At 38.3% G+C, this 22,217-nt stretch overlaps 1 protein-coding gene across 1 annotated transcript; it reads right to left on the minus strand.

Moving 5' to 3' along the window:
- Window positions 1–1,981: 1,981 nt before the first annotated feature.
- zdhhc13 (zinc finger DHHC-type palmitoyltransferase 13) lies at window positions 1,982–16,237 on the minus strand. The gene is made up of 17 exons (XM_042418694.1): window positions 16,165–16,237; window positions 10,698–10,921; window positions 9,861–9,983; window positions 9,282–9,359; window positions 8,822–8,966; window positions 8,600–8,664; window positions 8,127–8,289; window positions 7,696–7,821; window positions 7,445–7,578; window positions 7,204–7,304; window positions 6,434–6,558; window positions 6,271–6,333; window positions 6,066–6,159; window positions 5,097–5,180; window positions 4,843–5,000; window positions 4,265–4,362; window positions 1,982–2,594 (listed from the first exon to the last, which is right to left on the minus strand). Exons 1-17 carry the CDS (start codon window positions 16,186–16,188, stop codon window positions 2,456–2,458), a joined length of 1,944 nt encoding a protein of 647 aa, XP_042274628.1. The 5' UTR covers window positions 16,189–16,237; the 3' UTR covers window positions 1,982–2,455.
- Window positions 16,238–22,217: the final 5,980 nt, after the last annotated feature.

Raw genomic sequence — 22,217 nt, forward strand, 5'->3', positions numbered from 1 at the left:
AGCGGACAGATTTCTGGGAAATATGAGAATATTTTGGATGAAAAGAACTCAAGAACCATGCGAGTGGAAAAACATCCTTGCTTTTTATTAGATTCAACATACAGTGCAGTGACCTGATTGTACATAACTGTCTGTTGTTACCGATGCAAACATACAGTACATGTCCTAAATGAAAAGCTATGACAGAACATGATACCTGAAACAATAACAAGCTGCCCGTCCTTTCTGTAGCCGGGACACTTAAGGCTGCTGAACGTCAAGACATTCTGTCTGTACTGGTTGATTAAAAGAAAAAAAAAACAAAAGCACATAATGACCAGAGGAGGAGCTCAACAGTGAAACAGAAGGACGTGTCGTCACAGTTATGCAGTAAAGCTTGCGAAGCTCATAATGCTCGAATTTTTGTCTGAAACTGTCAAAGGTGTTAATTCAGCTCAACACCATCTTTTAAGAACATACATTATGATGCTGTGGAGCAAATATCAAGTTTGTTTTCATGATTTTTAAGTCACATTTGTGTCCATCGCATCACATACATTATAACATTTGAGATGGAGACACTAGCAACTACTGAAGCATCTACTGTAACCGGCCTCTTTGTTCTCCTAAAGGCTCTTTCAGACAAGGAAGTGGTAAGTTACTGTGTCTGTTCATTTCACTGGTAGCCTGGCAAAAGCAGCACAGGAGCAGGGATGCAGTGTCTGTGCAGCTACTGAAGTTGGACCAGGCAAACTTCTTGCAGCTGTGGTTGCCACCGTGCAACTATTGCTTCCCAGTCTGAAACGGCCTCAAGTTATGTTGCCTTAAAGCTGCGTTACTTGACTTTTTTTTCCTGCCACTCGGGAATAGCGAAGCTTCATTACAGGTTGAAAAGACCACAGCCTGATATATCATCGCCTCATACAGCATGCTCTGACTAGCATGTTAGCTAACATTCATGCAGCTAGCAGACACACAGCAGAACAGATAGCATTCATTTGGAGTTGTCTTCACTACTTTCTAAACAATAAAAACTCAATAGTTTATTCAATAGTGAACAGTAAATTGAGACTTCAGACACTTATCATCATTTTGCATCATCACTGATTGTAATTTTCCCAACACATTACACTGGTTTTGTTGGTAGAAAGTAGTGTACATGTCATGGACCTATTTTCAAGAGCTCAGTATAGTGGATAAATTTGACACTCAGAATTCAGACACTCAAACAAAAAGGCAGAGAGTAAATGTAGTGCATCGTATATTCAATAAGGAGTGATTTCAGACGCAGCCTGATTCACTCTCCTATTAGCTCTGTTTTGGTCTCCGACGACTCCTGAGAAAAATATCTGGCTTTTTAGCTGCTTAACGCTCCACAACTCTGTCTGTCTGTCTGCTTTCTGGTGCTGGACAGGTTGTGCACAGTGGGTTTATCAGAGCTTGTTTTTGGTGAAAAACAGCCGCCTGCTGTTGCTGGAAATCGGGGTGTTGAGAGCTCGTGAGACTGAACAATCCAATAAATGTAAACCAAAAAAAAGAGGCTAAAAGGCTCCGTGGGGCTTACATCTGAAATGAACAATCTTTGTTGATTTAAAAAGGAAAAAAAAAAGGTTATTTAATAATCAGGCCGATCAATAGTGACACATACTTATAGCTGAATTTACTGCCTTGTTGTACAGTAGCTGCCTGAGTGTGTGTGTGCATCAGCCACACACACTGAAAAATCATCTAATGTGGCAAAAATCTGAAAAATAATGACAAATAACTGTTTCAGCAGAGAACAGAAGTCACAGATAATCCTTCATCAACACTGACGGAGACATTTAACAAGATATTTGATTGACAACACCACAAACTAAGGCCTCAAAAATGACAACTGATGTGAAAAATCTTGCACCCTGAACATTTATAATCCTTACCACAGCGGTATTAACTGTTGTGCAGTTTTATATGTTTTATTTTGTCCCCCTCCCCCCCGAGTCCAAACACAGCCATTTGAAAAGACAGGCACACAAAACATTGCTTTATTGAAGTATAATAGTGGTTATTCATTATTAAACACATGCAGCTCTTACAAAAGTCATAAAACCAACCGTAACCACGTACAAAGATCCTTTTTTTTATCCCAGAACAGAGGATTTTAAAAAATAGGCTTGATGTGCTCATAAAAAACAGCTTAAAAGTTCAATTACAATTTAGGCCTTTAAAAGGTTCAACCTTTCCCCCAAATTAAAACGTTTTATTTCACTTACATCGGTCAAGTATAAGGCAGCAGCAGTCTGTACAAAGAGCAACTCCATCTGAATGATATCTACACGTTGCTTTGTGTTTTTCCCCCCTCGACTTCTCGTATCTCGTTCTCTCTTCACAATGAACCGTACTTTTAAAAAAATAAATAAATACAGTCTATGCTTTTGGTCCAGAACCACTGTAAAACTCTCACCCTTGACCCTGAGCATGGGCGGCGGGGGGGAGGTCAGACCATGTCGGTGTGTCCGAACATGTGCTGGTCGCGGCCGGGCGGGAACTGCTGCGTCCAGTCGATGACGGCGGGTTTGAAGAGGCCACAACAACGCAGGTGGAAGAAGGACACCAGGTTCCTCACGACGCCCAGACTGCGGAGAGACGACGAGAGAGGATGTTCAGTCTGATAAAAAATAAAACCAGGACTTCACTGCTGAAAACGCGGTGAAGGTCCAGAGTTATTTGCCATATTGTCCCTTTTTTAATACTTTGTTTTCATGCACGCTGTTTCCAATTTCAGCAACTGATGATACAGAAGTAATCCTAACAGAACAGGCAAAACTAAAAAGAAAAACATTCACATTTGGAAATAACCTCTGCAGTCAATATGTACTTTCAAATTCTCTCCAAATTTAAGGATTAGTAGTTTTGTGAACCTCATTAAACATCTGTTTCCATTTTTCATGTCACTTTTGTTCCCAGTTCTGTTTCATATCTCCTGCAGGGTTTTATACACTTTCTCAACTATGTTTTTATCTTTTTCACTGCAATTTTTCATGATATATTTAAGAAGAGGATGAATATTCTGCATAACTTTTTACCTTTTAAGTAACTTCTTATTTGCAAGTATATATAAAATGGATTATTTGGTGCGTTATAATGCTTAGAAATACATAAGTTATACATTATATAAGTGTAAATGTCATATTCAGTGTACATTTGCCAAATCTAACCGATCCCTCTTTAGCTCATGTTTTGAAGAAAGTATCTGCTTTAAATTCAGGATCTGCTGTAATGTCTCGCAAATATATAATTTCATCCATATTTCAAAAGTATTAATTACAGCAGAACTATTCAACCTACTCAGAGTTATCTTTTTCTCCTACAAAAGATTAGTGAAACCAGTGAATCCATTTCATCCAATCCCAGCAAACATTTCCACAAAAATGATTTAATTGGAAGATTGCTTTAATAATTTTTACCAATCACTGCACTCTTCCACATTCCAGTTATCTTATTAACAACCTCAATTTCAAAGCCGGGAGAAGTTAAATTAAACTTCAGTCTCAGAAAACCAAATTTCTTGCGAACGCGTTGATGCCTGAAGGAAGTTGTTTTCCCAGGCAGAGAGACATCACTTCAGTTTTCAGCACAAATTTACTAAACTTAAAGAAACGGAACCATTTCTAACTTGATGCCTAAAAATCAGGCCACATATTGGATCACCTCAGCTCCCAGTAACTGACTGGTCTTATCTCCAAATGCAAACTCTAAACATGCACTGAGCTTTGAAAATATAAGTAGCTGTTGTTTCCTCTTAATTAGTTATTTTTAAATCTTTAATAATTATTATTTGCGTGTCCCTACACGATCTCAATAATGAGCAACTTCAGATATTTTCATGAACTATGTACACAATTACAATTTCCAGCCTGCATTTGCACATCTGGTGGCGCGTTCACAAATAAAAGCTGAGTCCCGATTATGTTTCCAAAGATAATAAAAATCACATCTGGCCCAGTGTTACCAGTAATAAATCAGCACTAATGTACAATGAGACATTCAGTATTACACAATATCTCCTGACAAGAGAACAGAGACCTTGACCAGAAACAGAAACGGCCACTATTACAACACAGACAATAATCCTTTGACTTTACATATCAATTCAAGATTCTTAACCAACTGAGATAAAGGACACGCTATTATAGAGCTCCACTGAAGTATGCAAACATAATCAAACTGTAATTTGGTTGCTAGAGATCATAAAACAATATATTTAGTAAAATGACCACAGATAAGAGCGCTGATATCAACTCACTTGTATGGATTTTGTCTCAGGGAGACGGATTGTCTAAGTTTTCTCTGGTGGTTCGTCAGACTCGTCCTCTCTGCTGTGGTCAGTCCCAAGAAGGCAATCTGCTCCGACACAAAGAAAACGTTATTTATATCAAGGTAAGAGACGACACTCATCCAATGATCAGACGCAGCACATTACAAAACCTTAAAAGTTCATGATTTTTCCATAACTTTTCATAGTTTAGTTGGTTTATTTCAGTAACGTTGAGTCTTAAGTAAGTAAGGAAGGAAGTCGAGTGAGTTCAAAGGTATTTTAATTGTATTTTGAATAATTTCTGTAAAAATCTTTTATAAAAATTAACAAATAAGTCATTATTTTACTTAATATTGTAATTATATATAATCATTGTATCACATTTATATGAAATAATAATAGATATTCTTAGACAGATAATGAAACATTTGGATACACGTCAATTTAAAGATAAAATTACACAGAAAAATCATCTGTTGGTTTAGTGTTTTCTATTTGTTTTGAGTTTTAGAGGCTGAGTTAGAAGATCTCAGAAGCTTATTAACACACTCCAGACATCCAGTCACCTGGTAGAGCTGCAGCAGCAGGATCAAGCCGGACCAGCAGGTGTGATAAAAGGCCATCAGGAAGACGCTGAGCAGCCAGGGGGAGCAGTTGATGAGGCCAGAGACGACGCCCAACAGTCCCTTCTCCTCATAACGCAGCACACCGCGAATCGACCAATCTGAAAATATGTAAAAACAGCGCAGGCATCTGTATCCGCTGTAAAATGTGAAATCAGGTCAGATATTATTATTGTGTCGTATGTCGGGTCACTCACACACGAGACAACCGTAGAACATCCAGGCGCCCATCAACAAGAGGGAGAGCAGGAAGAGGACGAAGAAGTGATGGTTCCTCGCACCTGGAAGAAATTATATTCAACTCACTGAATAGGATAAAAAATGAGCCAATATTGTGACAAATGCTGGCTACTATAATAATTACACAGAATGCACATTTAATATCCTCAGATAGTATTTAAACAATGTTTTACACATCACTTATTGATGGTCCATGAGTTATTCTACTCTATTAACACATTTTCAGCTTCGTCAAAGCGTCACTTTCTAGTATTTTTTTTAGGGATAAACTGAGTCCATCTATTATATTTAGGCAATTTCCAACTTCAACCTACTCACTAATAATCCTGAATCATCTTATTCATGACACAATGGCAAATTTTTTAATATTTGTGTTTATATTTCTGTTGTCCAAATTTCCAACACATATCTATTTGTAAAAGAAAAGTATTTGTTTTGACAGAATATGAAACAAGATGTCTTATTACGTCCGGCAGTGAGTTTTCAGTTTTGTTTGTTCGTTAATTAGCAGAATATTTTTAAAAACTTGTTAACAGATTTTGATGTAATCTGGTGGGAAGTTAGACCATCAGACAAGAATCAAATGATTAGTTTGTGGTGTGGATCCAGGACTTGGAAACATGGCATTTCTTAACACTTACCTGCCTGAACTAGCTTGTAATTTAGCAAAGCCTGCGAGCTAGTTCAGGCAGCTCAACTCGAGTTCACATGATGGCATACTCCTCTCACTGCAACGTATATCCAACACACCCTTTTAACAATAGTGGTGTATTTAAGCCATCAGTACTCAGCTGCTACCTCTGCTGCTATCTATATAGGATTTTAACAGCCCCAGTTCCACCTGTCTACCTTCCTCTAGCGGTGCAGTTAATGGTCGAGGTTGTGTACATATTCTACTCTATTCTATTCACTCCAGTCTGTCGTACCAATGCAGCCGTTGGTCCAGACGGAGTGGTGGTCCTGCTTTGCCACACAGGCATCGCAGGCGAAGCAGTGGCTTGTCCTCATTGGTTTCTTTATCTGTGAAATATAACAAAGCAAATATAAAATAGTAGTAGTTGTCACTGTTTCTGTGTTGAATGGCACATTTGTTGTAGAATAAAGTTTGAGGTTTTGTGTTTGGAGTCTCACCATGCAAGAAGTGCAGAATATTCTGGGGTCCAGACAGCCGGCCTCGGCCAACACCAACACATTCTGTCAACACAAACACACACAACTCAACTCAGTCGTGCACAAAACATTTATATGTAAGAAAATATCATTAATGGTTTGTAATTTTTAATATCCCTCCCACCATTTTCTTCTCTTCTTCGGTTGCCTTGACGAAGCCCGGGTCGGTCCTGCAGGTGCGGAGGTAGTAGTAGAGCAGAGCGGTGGCGTTGAGAGTGAACAGAACCTGAACTGTGGCGCTGTGTCCATGTGGGGTCAAAGGTTAAGAAAGTCTTAATTCATCAGCTTGATCAGAAGGCTAAAATATCAAACACTACATCGAACTTCATCGGCTACTGATGACAGAGAATACTTCACTACATCCCGCAGCATCTGCTCAGCAGTCACAACTCTCTACTTCCTGTCTCTGGTAATTGTGATGAAACTCTGGTGAACTGCCTCTCAGAGCCTCTTCTTCTGACTTCCTACATTTCCCAAAATGCCTCTAAAACAAATCCCAATGATTTAGGCATAACATTTTTTGGCATGTCCAAACTTTTAACTGGTGCAGTAAATATACACATAGTTAGCTAACCGTATCGTTGGCTCCTGAACAAAAATAACATGTCATTAACACAATTCAACCTTCCTTGTAGCTGCATTGCATTCTGCTCTACTTTCTGCTCCTGTGAATAGAAGTTGGTGTCAGTGATGTTAAACCGCGGCTCTCAGTTTTGATTATTATGGACTGATCTGATGTATTGTTGATGTTTCACTGATCTTTTTTTTGCCATTAAAATCCATTGTAACTCCGGCAAATGTCTGCAACAAAACAACTCCTGAGATGTAAGGAAAGAAAACAAATAACTGTCTTGTGACTGTTTCAGGGTGTTTTTTTCTTCCATGAAAGGATATCTGGCAGGAACCAGAGGCACCAGGTGACGAGCATCCAGAAGACTGAAGCTATGAGAGCTGAAGCCGGTATAAGAGACTGGAAAGCTGGACTTGGGAAATTCCTGTGTAGACATAAACCAACCGGTTTTGTAAAACATGCAGATGGAGAGCATGAGTGCAAAATGTTTGAGTTGTATTCCTTCCTCATTTACATTTCATTCAGAACATTCAAGAGAAGAACTCAGTGGAAATGTGTCCTCACCTTGAGGCCAGGTTACTTGCACCGATCACACAGGCCAGCAGGATCCCTTTCAGCAACCAGGACTCTGAGTTCATATCGACTATGGCTCCAACACTTCCAAACATGGCAGTGCAGAGCAAAAACTGCAGAAACACCTGGAAAAATATAAACGGGAACATGTTAGACGAATATTTTCTAGAGGTTACCGTAGATTTTTGTGACCAGTTTTATGTTCAAAATCTGAGATGCGTGGCTGTTTAGCATCTGTATACCCTGTATCTGTTAATGATTCGTAAGCAGCGGGAGTTGGAGCGAATCCTCTCCTGTTTGATGTGGTTGAGCATGTGGATGAGCAGCGGGCTGTGAACCTGGTGAGCCAGGTCGATGGGTGTGTGGCCCTGAGGAGGAAATATTAACCACACCATGAATACCTGCATCGTTATTTATTCAATTCAAACTGTGTCTTACTAAATACACAATACAGCTGCTGCAGAAAGATTAGATAAACAAAACGAACAGAAGAAAGAGTTGTCTATCCACTCTGACTGTAAAAAAAAAAAAAAATCAACATTTTGCAAGGAGGTGCAAAAGACAGTATGTTCACAGTTGATATCAGATTCTTGTGTCCAGAATTTCTTAGATCATTTAGCACAGAGATGAGTGTGTGTTTTTATGTGTGCGGTTTAGGTTTTGTGAGGCTCACATTAATATTTTCTGCGTCCACACTGGCCCCAGCCTCCAGCAGGATGTGGGTAGCGTCTACATTTCCTGCCAGCACAGCGCAGTGCAGCGGAGTATTCCTGTTCACTTTGTCCACAGCGCTCACAGAAGCGTTATTCTTGATTAAGAAGTTAGTGGGTTCAGGCCTGAGACAGAAAAAACAATAAGTGATATTTACTTTACAGACTAATGTCAAGAGGTTGTGAATTAACTTCAAGTTTGGATTGAAATATTTAACCGAATCTACAGACAAAGATTTATACTGTCATGACATGTAAAAGATGTGGAAAAACAACATGTACAGGATACTTTCAGATTCAGGCCTATTGAAAATGTAAAAATCCGAACAGACTCGACCTCCATTCAGAGTCAAATTCAATTATATTTTAGGTATTTATATATTTAGTTGAACCCAGAGAGGCATAGAGCATATCTGTGCAGGAGAAAGATGTTTACCCAATAATCTTCTGGGCTGCTAACATCAGTGGCGTCTGTCCGTTGCAGTCGGGTCCATCGACTTCCTGGAAGCGAAGAGACAAAATGAAGATTACTAACCAGGAAAATCAAATCAGAACAAAAACAGACTCACACCGAGTGAAAATGAATTTAACTGTTGAAACAGAAGAGAGAGAGAAGATAAGGGAGGGGGGGGGGGAGGGGCTTTGCGGGTGGTCTGACCTGTCCCTTTGCCATAAGATAAGCTGCTATGGCCATGTGCTGGAAGAGGATGGCGAGGTGGAGAGCACGATAACCTTCTCCGTCTGCGATGGAGGGATCTGCTCCGTATCTCATCAGCTGGATCACCATGGGGAGGTGGCCCTGCCTGTTCACGGACAAAAAACCACCAACAGCTTTAAAGAGGAAGTAACTGAAAAGTCTCAAAACAAAGTCAACGTGTCATCACCAACAAATGAGGCAGAAAGAAATTCACTCAATAGTCTCATTTTAATCTGTATAGTTGTGAAACTGCCCCCAAAGCAGCCCAGCACTGCATCCTAGATTCCTAAATCTGTTTCAAAATAAAAGCAGTTTTTGTTTTCAACATATTTTTTTCAGTTAACAGACATAACCAATATTTTTTAAAAGATCTGGAACTGTAAAAGCGTAGCAGTCAATCCCCTCCAGGTCATACAGTTACCTTATGGCCCAATGAAGAGGAGTAGAGTTCAGGTCTCCTCCAAGCTGGTCGACTATCGCCCCTTTGGAAAGGAAATACCTGTCAGAAAACAGCAGGAAAAATAATAAAGATCAAGCCAGTGTTAAAACACAAGCTAGTGTTAAGAGTTTTGTTGATGCTCATGACTTTGTGTTTCATCTCTCTAACGATAAATAACAATATACATGAAGTCCAAGAGGAAGAGCTGATTGTGCTGAAGCTCTGTTTGTGTTGTGATGTTCAACTGAGAAGATTCACAAACAGACTTCTTCATATTTACTTTAGTTTGCAAACTAAACAACTTGGCTGGATTTGAACTCTGATTTAAAGTAACGTTACAGTTGTATGATTGTGTTGTGTGTGTCACTGCACTTTGGCATCTACTACTAATATTATAATCATATATTACATCATATCTTATGTAATAAACAACTACATTTTTACCGATCACATCCAAAGAATCACCCTCAGATATGAGTAAAACATAAAGTGTTTCCATGCTGCACAGCTGAGATGTCAGGGATTGTGAGACAGAAGTGACAGTGTATCTGCAGCTCTTACTTGACCAGCTCAGAGCGGTTGTTGATGGCGGCCCAGTGTAGCAACGTGACGTTCTCTTTGTCCGGCTGCCTGACGTCGTATCCTGCTTCCACCAGCTCCTTACAGCGCTCCAGGATACCAAACCTGAGACCATCACACACGCGTTATAGTAATAATGCTTCATATCTCACAGGGCTTCAAAATGTCAAACACAGAAAATAATGCACCTCCGTGACACTGAATGAAACATTTTTTTTCCACTTTCAACTGTGTGTTAAATTAGTAAAACAGGTTTAATTTAATCCTGATTTCAGACTGTGTGAAAATAAGCTCACTGGGTTTCCGCTCCACCGAGCAGGTGTGATTAATGAAACGACAGAAAGGAGCGGCTCTGCGGATTATTCTTTTCTTTTCTCCTTCCTGCTTTACATTAAGAGCGACCTTCGCCCTGCTGCACCTCGACTCGCTGCTCGGTTAGTAAAAGCAGCTGACGCATCAGTCGTCTATGAATCTCAACTACTGCACACTGACGGGTTTATGCAGCTTTTATTTTTTAAATCTGTGTGTTTCTTTTTAAACTGGTTTGAAACCGGACATAAAATGAATCATCACATATCTTTTGACTGTTAAGGAAACAAAAGTGCTATTAAAGCATTTGTGCAATCCTTGAGTTCTGTTGTGCAATTCCTGTGCAAATATATTGATCAAATACTTGTCAGTATCAGAAATTCTCCCTGTAGGGATAAGGAGCAGACTAGCTGATACTACAGCAACTCAAATCTGCTGCTTTACCTTCTTTGCCAATAGCGGCATCACATGAAAAGGAGAATTTCCTGCAGCTGACGTCTCACCACTTACTGTGTTGCCTTGACGATGTCCCAGCTGCTGCTGTCGTCCATGTGGGACCGTTTCTTCGGCTGCTGGGTGAGTTCCATCACCTGATCGGCGTTTTTGCCGAACTGTCCGTGAAAGGACGGCATGAAAGGGGGCGCCATCCCGCCGAAGGCCGCCGCTCTGGGCCCGTGACTGTGAGAATGACCCGCATGTCCGTGGTGACAGCTGTCATGCATGTGGCTGTGACTCTGTAACACGAGGAAAACATTCGGTTCAAAAATAGTCCGTGTGGAAAAACTAAAAACTGGCAGCGAACGGTGGCTTTTTACTGGTTTGAGTGAGTCCTGCTGGGGCCTCGAAGGGAGAATTTAAAGGATGGCATGATGGAGACACCTGCACAGATGGAGGATTAAGATGCTGACCAATCACAACTAAAGCTGCAACGATAAATCAATTAATCTATTAGTCGATTGACAGAAAAATAATCAGCAATATGGTTGCCAAAAATGCCAAATATTTGCTGGTTTCAGATTCTCAAATATGATGATTTAAAGATTTTTTTTTAATCATACATGATAGTAAACTGAATATCTTTGAGTTTTGGACTGTTGCTTGGAAGAAACAACATATGAAGATGTCATCTTTGACTCAAGAAAATAATTTGCAGATTAATCAATGATGAAAATAATCAATTAGTCGCAGCCCCGACCACATCGTCCCCAGCTCGAGTCCGGCTGGGGAACTTTTTTTTGCATGCCATCGTCTCATCCTTCTCTCCTCATCTCCTATCAGATCTCCATGTCTCCTGTTCATTAAAGGCTAAAATCCCCCCAAAATACAACCAGATGGCCAGCGGTTTGCAAAGATTCAGTTAAAGAATACTTTCCAGAAAAAAAAATACATGTTTATCATTATCTAATCTAGGGCTGTAATTAAAAATGAAATAAATAAATCTATTATTATTCAGAATGTGAATCTGTTTATCAGCAAAATATGCAAGCACACTAAGAATGTGTCTCAGCGTTTGCTCCCGAGAAATTTGTTTCAGCACTAACATGAGTCTGTCAAAGCTTCACTGATGTCTGAGAATCAATCAAGTGAGTCGGCGGCTTCATCTTGTTTTCTTTTCATAAAAAAAAACATATTAAATGTCCATCGGGTTTCTTCAAACAGCTGGTACTACATTAACAAACTATTCTGCAGCAAAATAGTGGACGATTGTGTTTACTGTTTGTGAAGTGTCACTGTGGAAAATAGATGTTAATAAGATAAATAATGAGCTTAATAATGATCTACAGTGCAAACATTCAGCTACAAAAATATGAGTTATTGTGCACGAGCTATTACATTTGTCAATATGATGACATATACTGTGAGATTTTTCACTTTAGTGTCTCTACATGTGTTAGATGATGGTGGGAAATGTGACAAATCACTGATCTTTAGGGCAATATCGGATTTTAAATACAATTTTTGCATCAGTGATGAAGTACTTTGATTTGATCAAGTGTTTAATTTGCTGGATTAACCAAGAACAGACACTGTCTCTCAAACAGACTCTCCAGAAAATGTACCATGTGACAATATATCCATAGTATCATGTTAGTCAGTCACAACTAATGGAAAAGAAAGAAAATTAACCTGCAAACATTTTGATGATTAATTTATTGTTTAAGTCATTTATTCAAGCAAAAATGTCCAATATCTGATGGTTCCAGCTTCTTCATTTGTCAGGATCTGCTGATTGTGTTTGTGCTATGAGCTACCATCCAATCATCTACAGACCATTTCCCCCCACACTTTACCCCACACATCAACAACTCCTTGCTTACTTGCTGCTCAAAAACCTACACTCAACCCAGCCCAGGTTGAAAACCACAGACTGGTTTCACTTCTGCCCGTCCTATTAAAAATACTTGAGCGCACCATCCTTTCTGAGAACAACCAGTACGATCCGAATCAGTGTGGCTTTAAGCGGGGTCGCTCTACTGAAACTGCACTACTGTCGGTAACAGAATCACTGCGTTCATCTAGAGCTGTTGATCAGTCCTCAGCTCCGTTGCTACTAGATCTGTGTAACTTTGAAACCATCCTCGGGAGCAGGTAGAGGTGTCAGGTAGAGGTGTCAGGAAACAGAGGTGTCAGGGATTTCTGTTCCCCCATTGCACCCTGGGTCCCTTCCCACATCCTGCTAGCAGATCACTAGACACAACGCAGTCGGCCTGTAAGTCGCACAGCCTCGACGGTTTAACACAGGACGTCAGTGTGAAACCCGGAACGGATGTTGTGGTTCTTAGCTTGCACTTTGACATTATTACAAGTCAGATTAATTCTGCAATTCATATTTACCAAGAGGTTACATTTTCACTTTCAGACTCAATTACTTTGTTGTTTGTTTATTTATAATCCAAACCTGGTAAGAGATTTATATGAAATTTGGGGACAAATTTAGATCATGAATGATTGATTGATGGGGTATTTTTGAACATTTTCACTATTTACTCATGGTTATTAAATTAAAAAAAACCTGTCTCATGATTGTTAATCTCTGTGTGTATTTTGATGCAGAGCCAGACGCAGATTGAAACATTTTGAAATAGCTAATTAAGCTAATTAATAGCTTTGGCAGTATCCACTCTGTGCTTTCTATGAGGGTAAATTTGTATTTTTTCAAAACTTACATTCACTATGTTTGTATGTCTTACCTTATTCTAGTCAAAAATATAGTATATTTCATACCAGTGTTTATAGGTTAGTGCTTACCTGCTGTTACTCTGTTAAAACACTTATTGATCAGTTTGATGGTGAACCGGTTAAACCTTGGTTCATATTTGTATTACATCATCTGCTTTATTTTACTCAATGCAGTTGGAGAATATTTGAATGCTATAATAGTTATAATTTATATAGTATTAGCTGCTGATGCAGGCCTAGCCATTGATGCAGTATCTGATAATTATGAAGCTGCTCTTAACGGCATCAAACGTTTGGATACATCCAAACATTTTGTTGTTATTATGATAACTTTTACTGTCACCTAAATGAGGCCATTGAAACACTTCATAACATCCTGTCGTACTATTAAAAACCTAGATAAGAAGTGTATCTCTGTCTTTATCTGTCTCTCTGTCTCCCTCCTGATGTAAGGGTGACACACTGTGAAACATAGTGTGGAGATATTACACAAGCTGATACTTGTGCATTAGTTTCTGTTATGGGTAAGTATCAACACTCCTGTGCATATTTGACGACTACTGCTAGTTTTGTTATAGCCTGATACATGATAGCAAACTTTACAATGTTGTGATGTGAACACAGCGTTAGGTATCGTTAGCTAAAGCCCATAGATATATAAGTGTATATTCGTATCTATAAGCTAACGTCGGTCACTCACCAAGACATCTGCCCAGTTCTTTACTGGTTCTCCTCCCACCACAACTCAATTTATCTTTGCATATGAATAAACATTTACAACCTCTTCAGTGTAAAAACTAGCCTTGAGATCTTTTCGAGTATCTTGGAGGGGAGAAGTGTCCAAACTGCATGACTTATCCACAGGGGTTCCTCAAGGTTCAGTGCTCGGTCCCCTTCTCTTTTAAATATATACCACCTCACTTGGTGCAATTCTCTGCTCCCATGGTTTCTCATACCATCGCTAAGCTGGTGATACCCAGCTATTCCTTACGTTCCCGCTGTCTCTGCTCTGATCTCATCATGCCTTGCAGATATCCCAGCATGGATGAAAGAACACCACCTTCAACTTAACCTCTCTAAAACCGAGCTCCTTGTCGTCCCAGCCAGTCCCTCTATACAACAACAGATCAGTATCCAGCTTGAATCAACCCAACTCATGCCCGCAAAGTCTGCCTGAAACTTGGGTGTCATGATTGATGACCAGCTAACCTTTAAGGTTCACGTGGCCTCGATTGTTTGGTTGTGTCGATTTGCCCTGTGCAACATCAGGAAGATCAAAGCCTTCCTGTCTGAGCATGCAGCACAACTTCTGATACAGGCTCTCGTAATATCACTACTGCGACTCCTTACTAGCAGGCCTCCCCGCATGTACGCTCAATATTATTGGCTGATATTGGCCTATCACATATATTTTTCTATCGACGTATATGTTGTCCAATATGTGCCAATTTTTAAAAAAAAAATTTAAAGTTATATAGGCAGCATGTTCTGTATATTTGATCCTTTCTCTTAATTCATGTATAATATATAGGTATGTATGTTTTAGCCATTTATAGTTATTAAATTCCCAGTGAAGTTTACTCTTTCATAGCACTGATGTCATTTTACACAATGAAGTTTATTGTTAAACTATTAAGTATATAAGTATCGTGCCTCCATTACATATCTTTGTCACAAGTGTTTGATCACCACATTTGAGGGATCATCGCAAAAAATTGTTTATGTATATCACTGTATATATAAGTTTATAGACGACTATATCGATATCTGATTTTTTTTACTCCCTAATATTGACGTCGGCATCAGCCCAAACAATCCAGTATCGCTCGGGCCCTAGTCTGAAATGACAATGTGCGTATGTATTGATTACACTTGATATAGTTTTACTGTAAATCCAGTAGCATATCATTATCTACCGACATACCAGTCCTGATCCACTGGTATAAGCCATGAACACGAGCAGCATACCAGTGTGGGGATCGGCCGCTGAACCACTGGTGGTATACCACCAGCTACTTTTCGATCTGGGCGTCACTGGTATCAAGGCACCACCTGACTGCTGTTCCCCATCCTCTGGGATGGATCTGCTGAATGCTATTTTTGGATGTTGATGCTGATGATTATACTCTGATGATACCAGGCTGCTGCCATGGTCTGGGCAGATAATAAAGCCCTTTGAGGGAGAAGTTTGGGGCTATATAAATAAAATGTACCCTACTTGTCATGACGTGATATGACATGATATGACAGGTAGGTGGCTAGCTAATAACATATGGTTAAAAACTGATCACTGACTGGCTGTAATCAGTATAAACACAAGCGGTTTATGAGTTGCTGTCAGAAAACAGCACAGCAGTTGCAACGTTAATGTGAAAAAGAATTACAGTTACATTATAATCTGAGAATATAAGAAAGGTGAAGAGGAAATGGTTAAACAGGCTTTGGCTGACAGAACATCATCACGTCAACCAGACGAATAAAAAAAGAGACTTTCTCTGAGGTGGCTTAACACGAAGGAAATGAGCCAAAATATGACCGCTGACGTTGAGGAGAGATTAGCCAGCTAGTATCGATTAACGCCAGGTAACTAGCAGCAGGCTAACTGTGCCCACTGAAGCTAATAGACTGTCAGTTCCTGTGTCTCAGTCAACGTAGGCTAATTACCGGCAAGCTAAAGCTAACAAGCTGCTCGTATAATATCATTAGGAAAAAGTACGTCAGCCCAATGTTCACCAGATGAGACAGTTACTCTACAACAGAGGTAACAGCAGCAGCTAATAAAGACAAACAGACTTACATTGCCGTCCTCACTCCAGTCCATCTTGTTGTGAAGGAGCGAAGGGAAAGTTATTTCCTGCCGTTGGTTCCACTTCCGCTATTCGCTTTTTTTTTCAAAATACAAGTATCAATAAGTCACAGATATTTTCAGATGTGAGAAAAGCAAAAAAATATTTCACCTCAGTTTATTTTGCTTTGATCAGTGGTGTAAAGTCACATTTATTTATTTAATCTCTATTTAATCAGGCAGTCTCATTGAGATTAAGATCTATTTACTAAGAGAGACCTGAAAACGACTACACAATAAACAAGGAATTAATAAAAAACAAATACAAGAATCATAAAAAACATAAGATAATAAAGCTTTAAAATCACCAAGACTCAAGTTTGAGGGCAGTTTGCAGTTTTTTCCATTTAAAAGGTGCCTGAAACCAGTTCTGCCATCATTAGTGCGAACATGAGGGATATCTGAGGTTAAATAGTTATCGGATTGTGTACTGTAGTCACTATATTTAAATGAGAGAAGAGATGTGACGTGGTTTAGAAGCTGAGATGGCTATTTCCTGACTTGACTGTAAGGAAGTTTACTAGTACATTTACTCAAGTACTGTACTTAAGTATAATTTTGAGGTATTTGTACTTGAGTATTTTCATTTTATGCTACTTTATACTTCCACTCCACTGCATTTCAGAGGGAAATATTGTACTTTCTACTCTACTACATTTATTTGACAACTTAAGTTACTTTTCAGATGAAGATTTGACACAATGGATAATATAACAAGCTTTTAAAATACAACACATTGTTAAAGATGAAACCAGTGGTCTCAAACCTTTTTGTCTTTTGACGTCTTACAAAAAGCAGTGTGTAGTCGGAGTCACATTTCACATGTCTATGAGTTGTTAACAGCTCCACCAAACAGTGATTTTTCCCTCTAAACTTCTCACATGCTTTCATTTCAATAAATGTTCAAATGATCCAAAAGAGAAAAAGTCCAAAAACTGAAAACAGGTTTGTGTATCAGAACTTTGTTTTTTCTTCTTTCCTCTCCCATTAATCATCTCACGACCCCTCAGATTTATCTGGTGACCCTTTGGAGGGGCCTTGACCCCTAGGTTGGGAACCACTGGACTAAACTAGCTAACTGTATATAAAGTAGTTGAAACTAGCTCCACCTCTAGCAGCTACAACAGTAACATGCTGCTCTAACACTGATGCTTCACTATTAATAATCTAATGATGTCATATATAATAATATATCAATCAGAGGGACCAAACCACTACTTTTACTGCAATACTTTAACTACATCAAGCTCATAATACTTATGTACTTTTCCTTAAGTGGGATTTTTCATGCAGGAGTTTTACTTGTAATGGAGTATTTAACATAAAATTGTGTGTTCATGTTGGACCCTATCACTCATTGTAAGAAGCTGATTGAATAAAGGTTTTTTTCTTTAATCTCTCAAATATTGATAATGTATTTGCCTCTTTTTTTTACATAATAACATAAACAAACATTTTTGATCAGGATCCTCAATATTTTTGGCTTTTCTGTGCTGACATTTCTTGTTACTTATCAGCCAACATACACGTCGATACCAGCGTATCTGTGATAAACTTACATCAGCTAAATATATCAGCGTCACTGTACCTCATGCTGGGCTATCAAATATGTATTTACTAAGTCACAGTGTAAGATGTTTGTCCCATTTTCCTTTTCAATGATTTGTATTTGAGTTTGATGTTTATAACATTTGCATCTGCAGTTTTACAATTCATTGATCATTTGCCACAATACTATAATAATCAGATTACATTGCAATTTAATTTCACTTCAAAGTTTGAATAATATAAAGCTGACATTTTATTAAAAAGCAGCAGGAAACTATTTTTTCTGCTCATTTTCGCTACCTTGACGTATTTTTCCTTACTCTTTCCTGCTATGCAACAATGACTTTCATTGGACTATTGTTTTACTTTCACCTACAGGCCTTTTATGCTGCTACCTGCATTATTCAACAGTGAAAATACATTTTTTATAGCTTCGGTGAAGAAAAACAACGTCCCAGTGGATATGCAGTGAAAATCCAGGTTTGCCTTGGTTGAAACAAACAACAAGAAAGACATTGAAGCAGTTCTTCTTTAAGATAAATAATAAATAAATAGTCCTTAAACTTTTTTTTATTCACAGTCTGTGAATAAAGGCTTTTAAAAATAATTATTCACTTGGAAAAGTTGCTTTGGTGTCATAAACAAAACTCAAAGCTGAAAGCAACTTTCTCCTGCTGTCTACTTTACTGTTTACTGGATAGTTTGATAAAATCTGCTGGGGTGAATTTGAAACTCAGATGTTAGAGCTACACACTATTTCAAAAATATTATATATTTTTTGCAGCGTTGTTATTATATGACAATATCAGAGGATGAATGAAGCAGCCTCAGAAACCCCACAGATTCCTAAAGAGACCGAGGGAAATAAATTACTGATGTAACTTAAACATTTTATGCAAACTTCTATGACAAACCAGTTATTGGAGGATGGTAGCCTGAGCCTGAAACACGACATTGGACGTGAACAAAGGAAAAACCTTCTCTGGTTTCAGTATCAGGTTTGAAAACCGGAACAACCACTCAGTTGAGTAATAGATAAGGAAAGTTTGTTTGAGGACAGGAAGAGAGAAAAACATGAAGAGTTGCATTGAAAAAACCCTTTGACCCAAATGAAGTATAAGGCGTTCAAAGAGCCTGAAACAAATGAACAACCTCCAAAGTATTTAGTTAAGACTGACAAATACATTGAAAAACAGGCAACACAACCTCTGTAGAGATCTCAGGATGAGAGATTAAGCTTCAGTTTACGAGCCTAGAAACTTTGAATGAAATACACTGGAATTTATACTGATAAATATCCATGATTGTAGTTTTTCTTATGCTCCTGTTGGTTCAAAGTTATGTATAATCAGTCCAGTCAGCAAACAAACCAATAACAGCTAAAATGAAAAAAAAAAACCTTTAGTTATTATACAAAGAATTTTAAAAAAAAAATACAGATATTTACAGTAGACATTATCTGCATTTTTACAGTCCATCTGTTGTAAAATAAAAACAAAAAAATATATAAATTATAAAATATTGCTAGAATGTTAAATAAATGTATAAATGTGCACAAAAAATGAAAAACATTGCAGAAATACCTTAAAATTACCTAATTTAAATAATGACTTGTTTTATACAGTATTCTTTTGTAAATTCATAGAATTATCCAATTTATCCTTAAGACTGCCCCATCAAAGTACAAATTTCTGGTAAGTAAACATCATAGTCAAGTATTTTCTAAGGTGAGGCACTTATGCAGTATGAGAACTTCAGACTAAATTGTACTTGGCAGAATTTATTTTTCTGGGGGACTTTTGCTTCAGCATGTGTCACATTGTTCAAAGAAATCAGCTCCTCATGCTGGAGAGGAGGTTGTTTTTTTTAACGTTCGCCTGGATAAGACTTACTAAACAACTTGTTTTCTGTCTTGTTCTGCTAATTTTTAAAAAAATATATTCTTCAATTTGGTACCAATATTAATTCAGAAATAGTCTGTTGGGCAGTTACATGTTTTCAAATTGTTCAGGTCGTCCTAAAAGGCCGTCTGAAACCCCCAGCGTCCTGAACGGAGTTATACAATGTTCTTTCCTGCCTCCTCATGCAAAATAAATATATTCATAGGTTTACTGTAAAGTCAAGTAGAATCTGACTTCATGTGAGATGACAGAGGGAAGCAGTCAAAATCCTTTCCTTTTCTTTCTTTCTTTCTTTCTTTCCTTATTTGTATAATAAAAAGTACACAAAACATTACAGCAAGTTAAAACACAATGAAATATTCACACAATCACAAGACATTTGCAGGCAGCTCCGAAAAGCCGAAAGGCTTTATCATATGGCTCCTCTTCATTCAATCCAGGAAGTCAAACATATTTTAACATATAAAAGTCAACCTCAAACAGCTCCATTTTGTAACAATTACACATATTCTTAGTTATTGCACTGCATACCAAACACTCTCTTTTGGGAGGCACCACTGTTCAAATGAGAGTTAAAATCTAAACCCAATTCAATATCTTATTTCCTTTATAATTTTAACCCAATATCCAATAAAATATATTTTTAATCTGGAAAGATAAACCCTGAATATAACCCTCTTCTGTGTGATACAGTTTACTCCTCAAGTTACCAGACTAATATGGCATAAAAATAAACTAAAGGTCTTTGGCCTTGCACTTTCAAGTGAAGAGCAGTTGATGGCGCCATTGTTCAATCCATGATCAGACTGATAAATTGATCCATTGTGTTGACTTCTTAATGCCTTCAAGGTTTTTTGGACAGTATGTACAACAGACATGATCATGATCATATATATTTATATACATATATATATATATTATGGGGTAATGAATGAATTGCTGTCTTGAAACTTGCGTGAGATAGATAAGGCGTCACAGTGAACATAAAATCTGCTTTAATTGCTGGCAGATATGTTATTGTTGCGTGACTGATTTGAAAAGTCTGCAGTGCATTAACACACAGTTTCAACCCTTTAAGTTTATTGTCATATCATACGGAAATATGCTAAAAACCAACAGCTGCATAGAGGGAGGAAAACACACAAACACACACAGTCACACGCATTCACACATCTGGAAGCTGCCCAGTACAACCACAGTCTGATCTGTTGGCCACTGAGCAGCTCTACTGGAGCAGTTGGAGGTTAAGTGACTTGCCCAAGGGCTCCTCAGTGGAGGTGATGAAGGAGGGACAAGCACTACTCTCTCACGGTTCCCGCCCAGATTTCTCCTGCTGATCCCCGACCAGATTGAACCTGAGACCACTCTCACAAGTGGAATCACAAAAAAACATCCGATTAAAACCATTTACAACCAAAATCAACCTTGTAATGTTTTTAGACTGTTGTTTTTTTTTGGGGGGGGGGGTTGGCCTAAGAAATAGGAGAATCATCTGAGCCAACAAATGAGCATTTAATCCTTCAGTTCATCTAAAAACCTAACCTAACCTAAGCCAATATGGAGACACGTTTTCTGGTGGACAGTGAGTTGAAATAAAACAGACAAGAGTTAAATAACCATCACTGTTTCAGCAAGTGAGGTGAGGCTACATACAGTATGCAGCGAGTGATTTTCAAAGCATCTCAGTGCAGGTGTATTGATGGATCAAGTGTTTGAGCGTGTGTTTGAATATGTTTACTGCTTAAAACTTTGAGATTTTTCTTGGGAGTTTTTGATCTTTATGGCTTACAGTTGTTGCGGCTTGAATATAGCTGTTTGTACTGAGGTGTTTGTCTTTGCAACATGATATTATGTGGTTGATTGGTTATTAATTAGAGGTTGTCACAATTTTTTTGTTCGTTTTTTTTTTCTCTCTTTGAGTCTTTTGAAACTTTCTCTTGATAAAAAAAAAGTGTATTTAACTTTTAATTACAAAACACACCAATGCCCAAAAATAAATAGCTAATTTGCTAAGTGCCAGTTTTTTAGAGTTTAGTGTTTTTATCCTGTCACATTGACAGGATAAAAATTTCCCTTTTGACCTGTGCAATTTTTTCCCCCCAAATGCGAGTATTTTAAGGTAAGAAAAAAAAGAAATTCATTTCTATTAATTAATCTCCAACTAAAATACATTAAATAAATGCGGACTAAAGACTAGCTCGAGTGCACGTGTGTCTATGTGTGTAAACGGGCCAACCACCAAGCAGAAGTAATTGAGCTGTCAGGAGGAAGTCATAACAGTGATGAGGACTAAAGGCCGAAAGTGTGATTGTTTGCATCAAGACGTGAGAGTAGAAATAAAAGGAGCAGAAGTTACAGTATTTTTATTAAAGGAAAAGGAAGATTGAACATCATCATTGACACATTATAAAGCCTGTGTACGTACTCTTCAATGAGCAGACACTGGGGTCATTAAAAACAGAGCGATTAAGGAAGCAGGGCTGTCCAATGAAAACATGTAGGGGATGTGTGTTTCGGTGGTGATAGAGCAGCACAGGGGAGATGTATGAGTGGACT

This window comes from Thunnus maccoyii, chromosome 1, assembly GCF_910596095.1.
Source record: "Thunnus maccoyii chromosome 1, fThuMac1.1, whole genome shotgun sequence".
Classification (NCBI taxonomy): Eukaryota; Metazoa; Chordata; class Actinopteri; order Scombriformes; family Scombridae; genus Thunnus; species Thunnus maccoyii.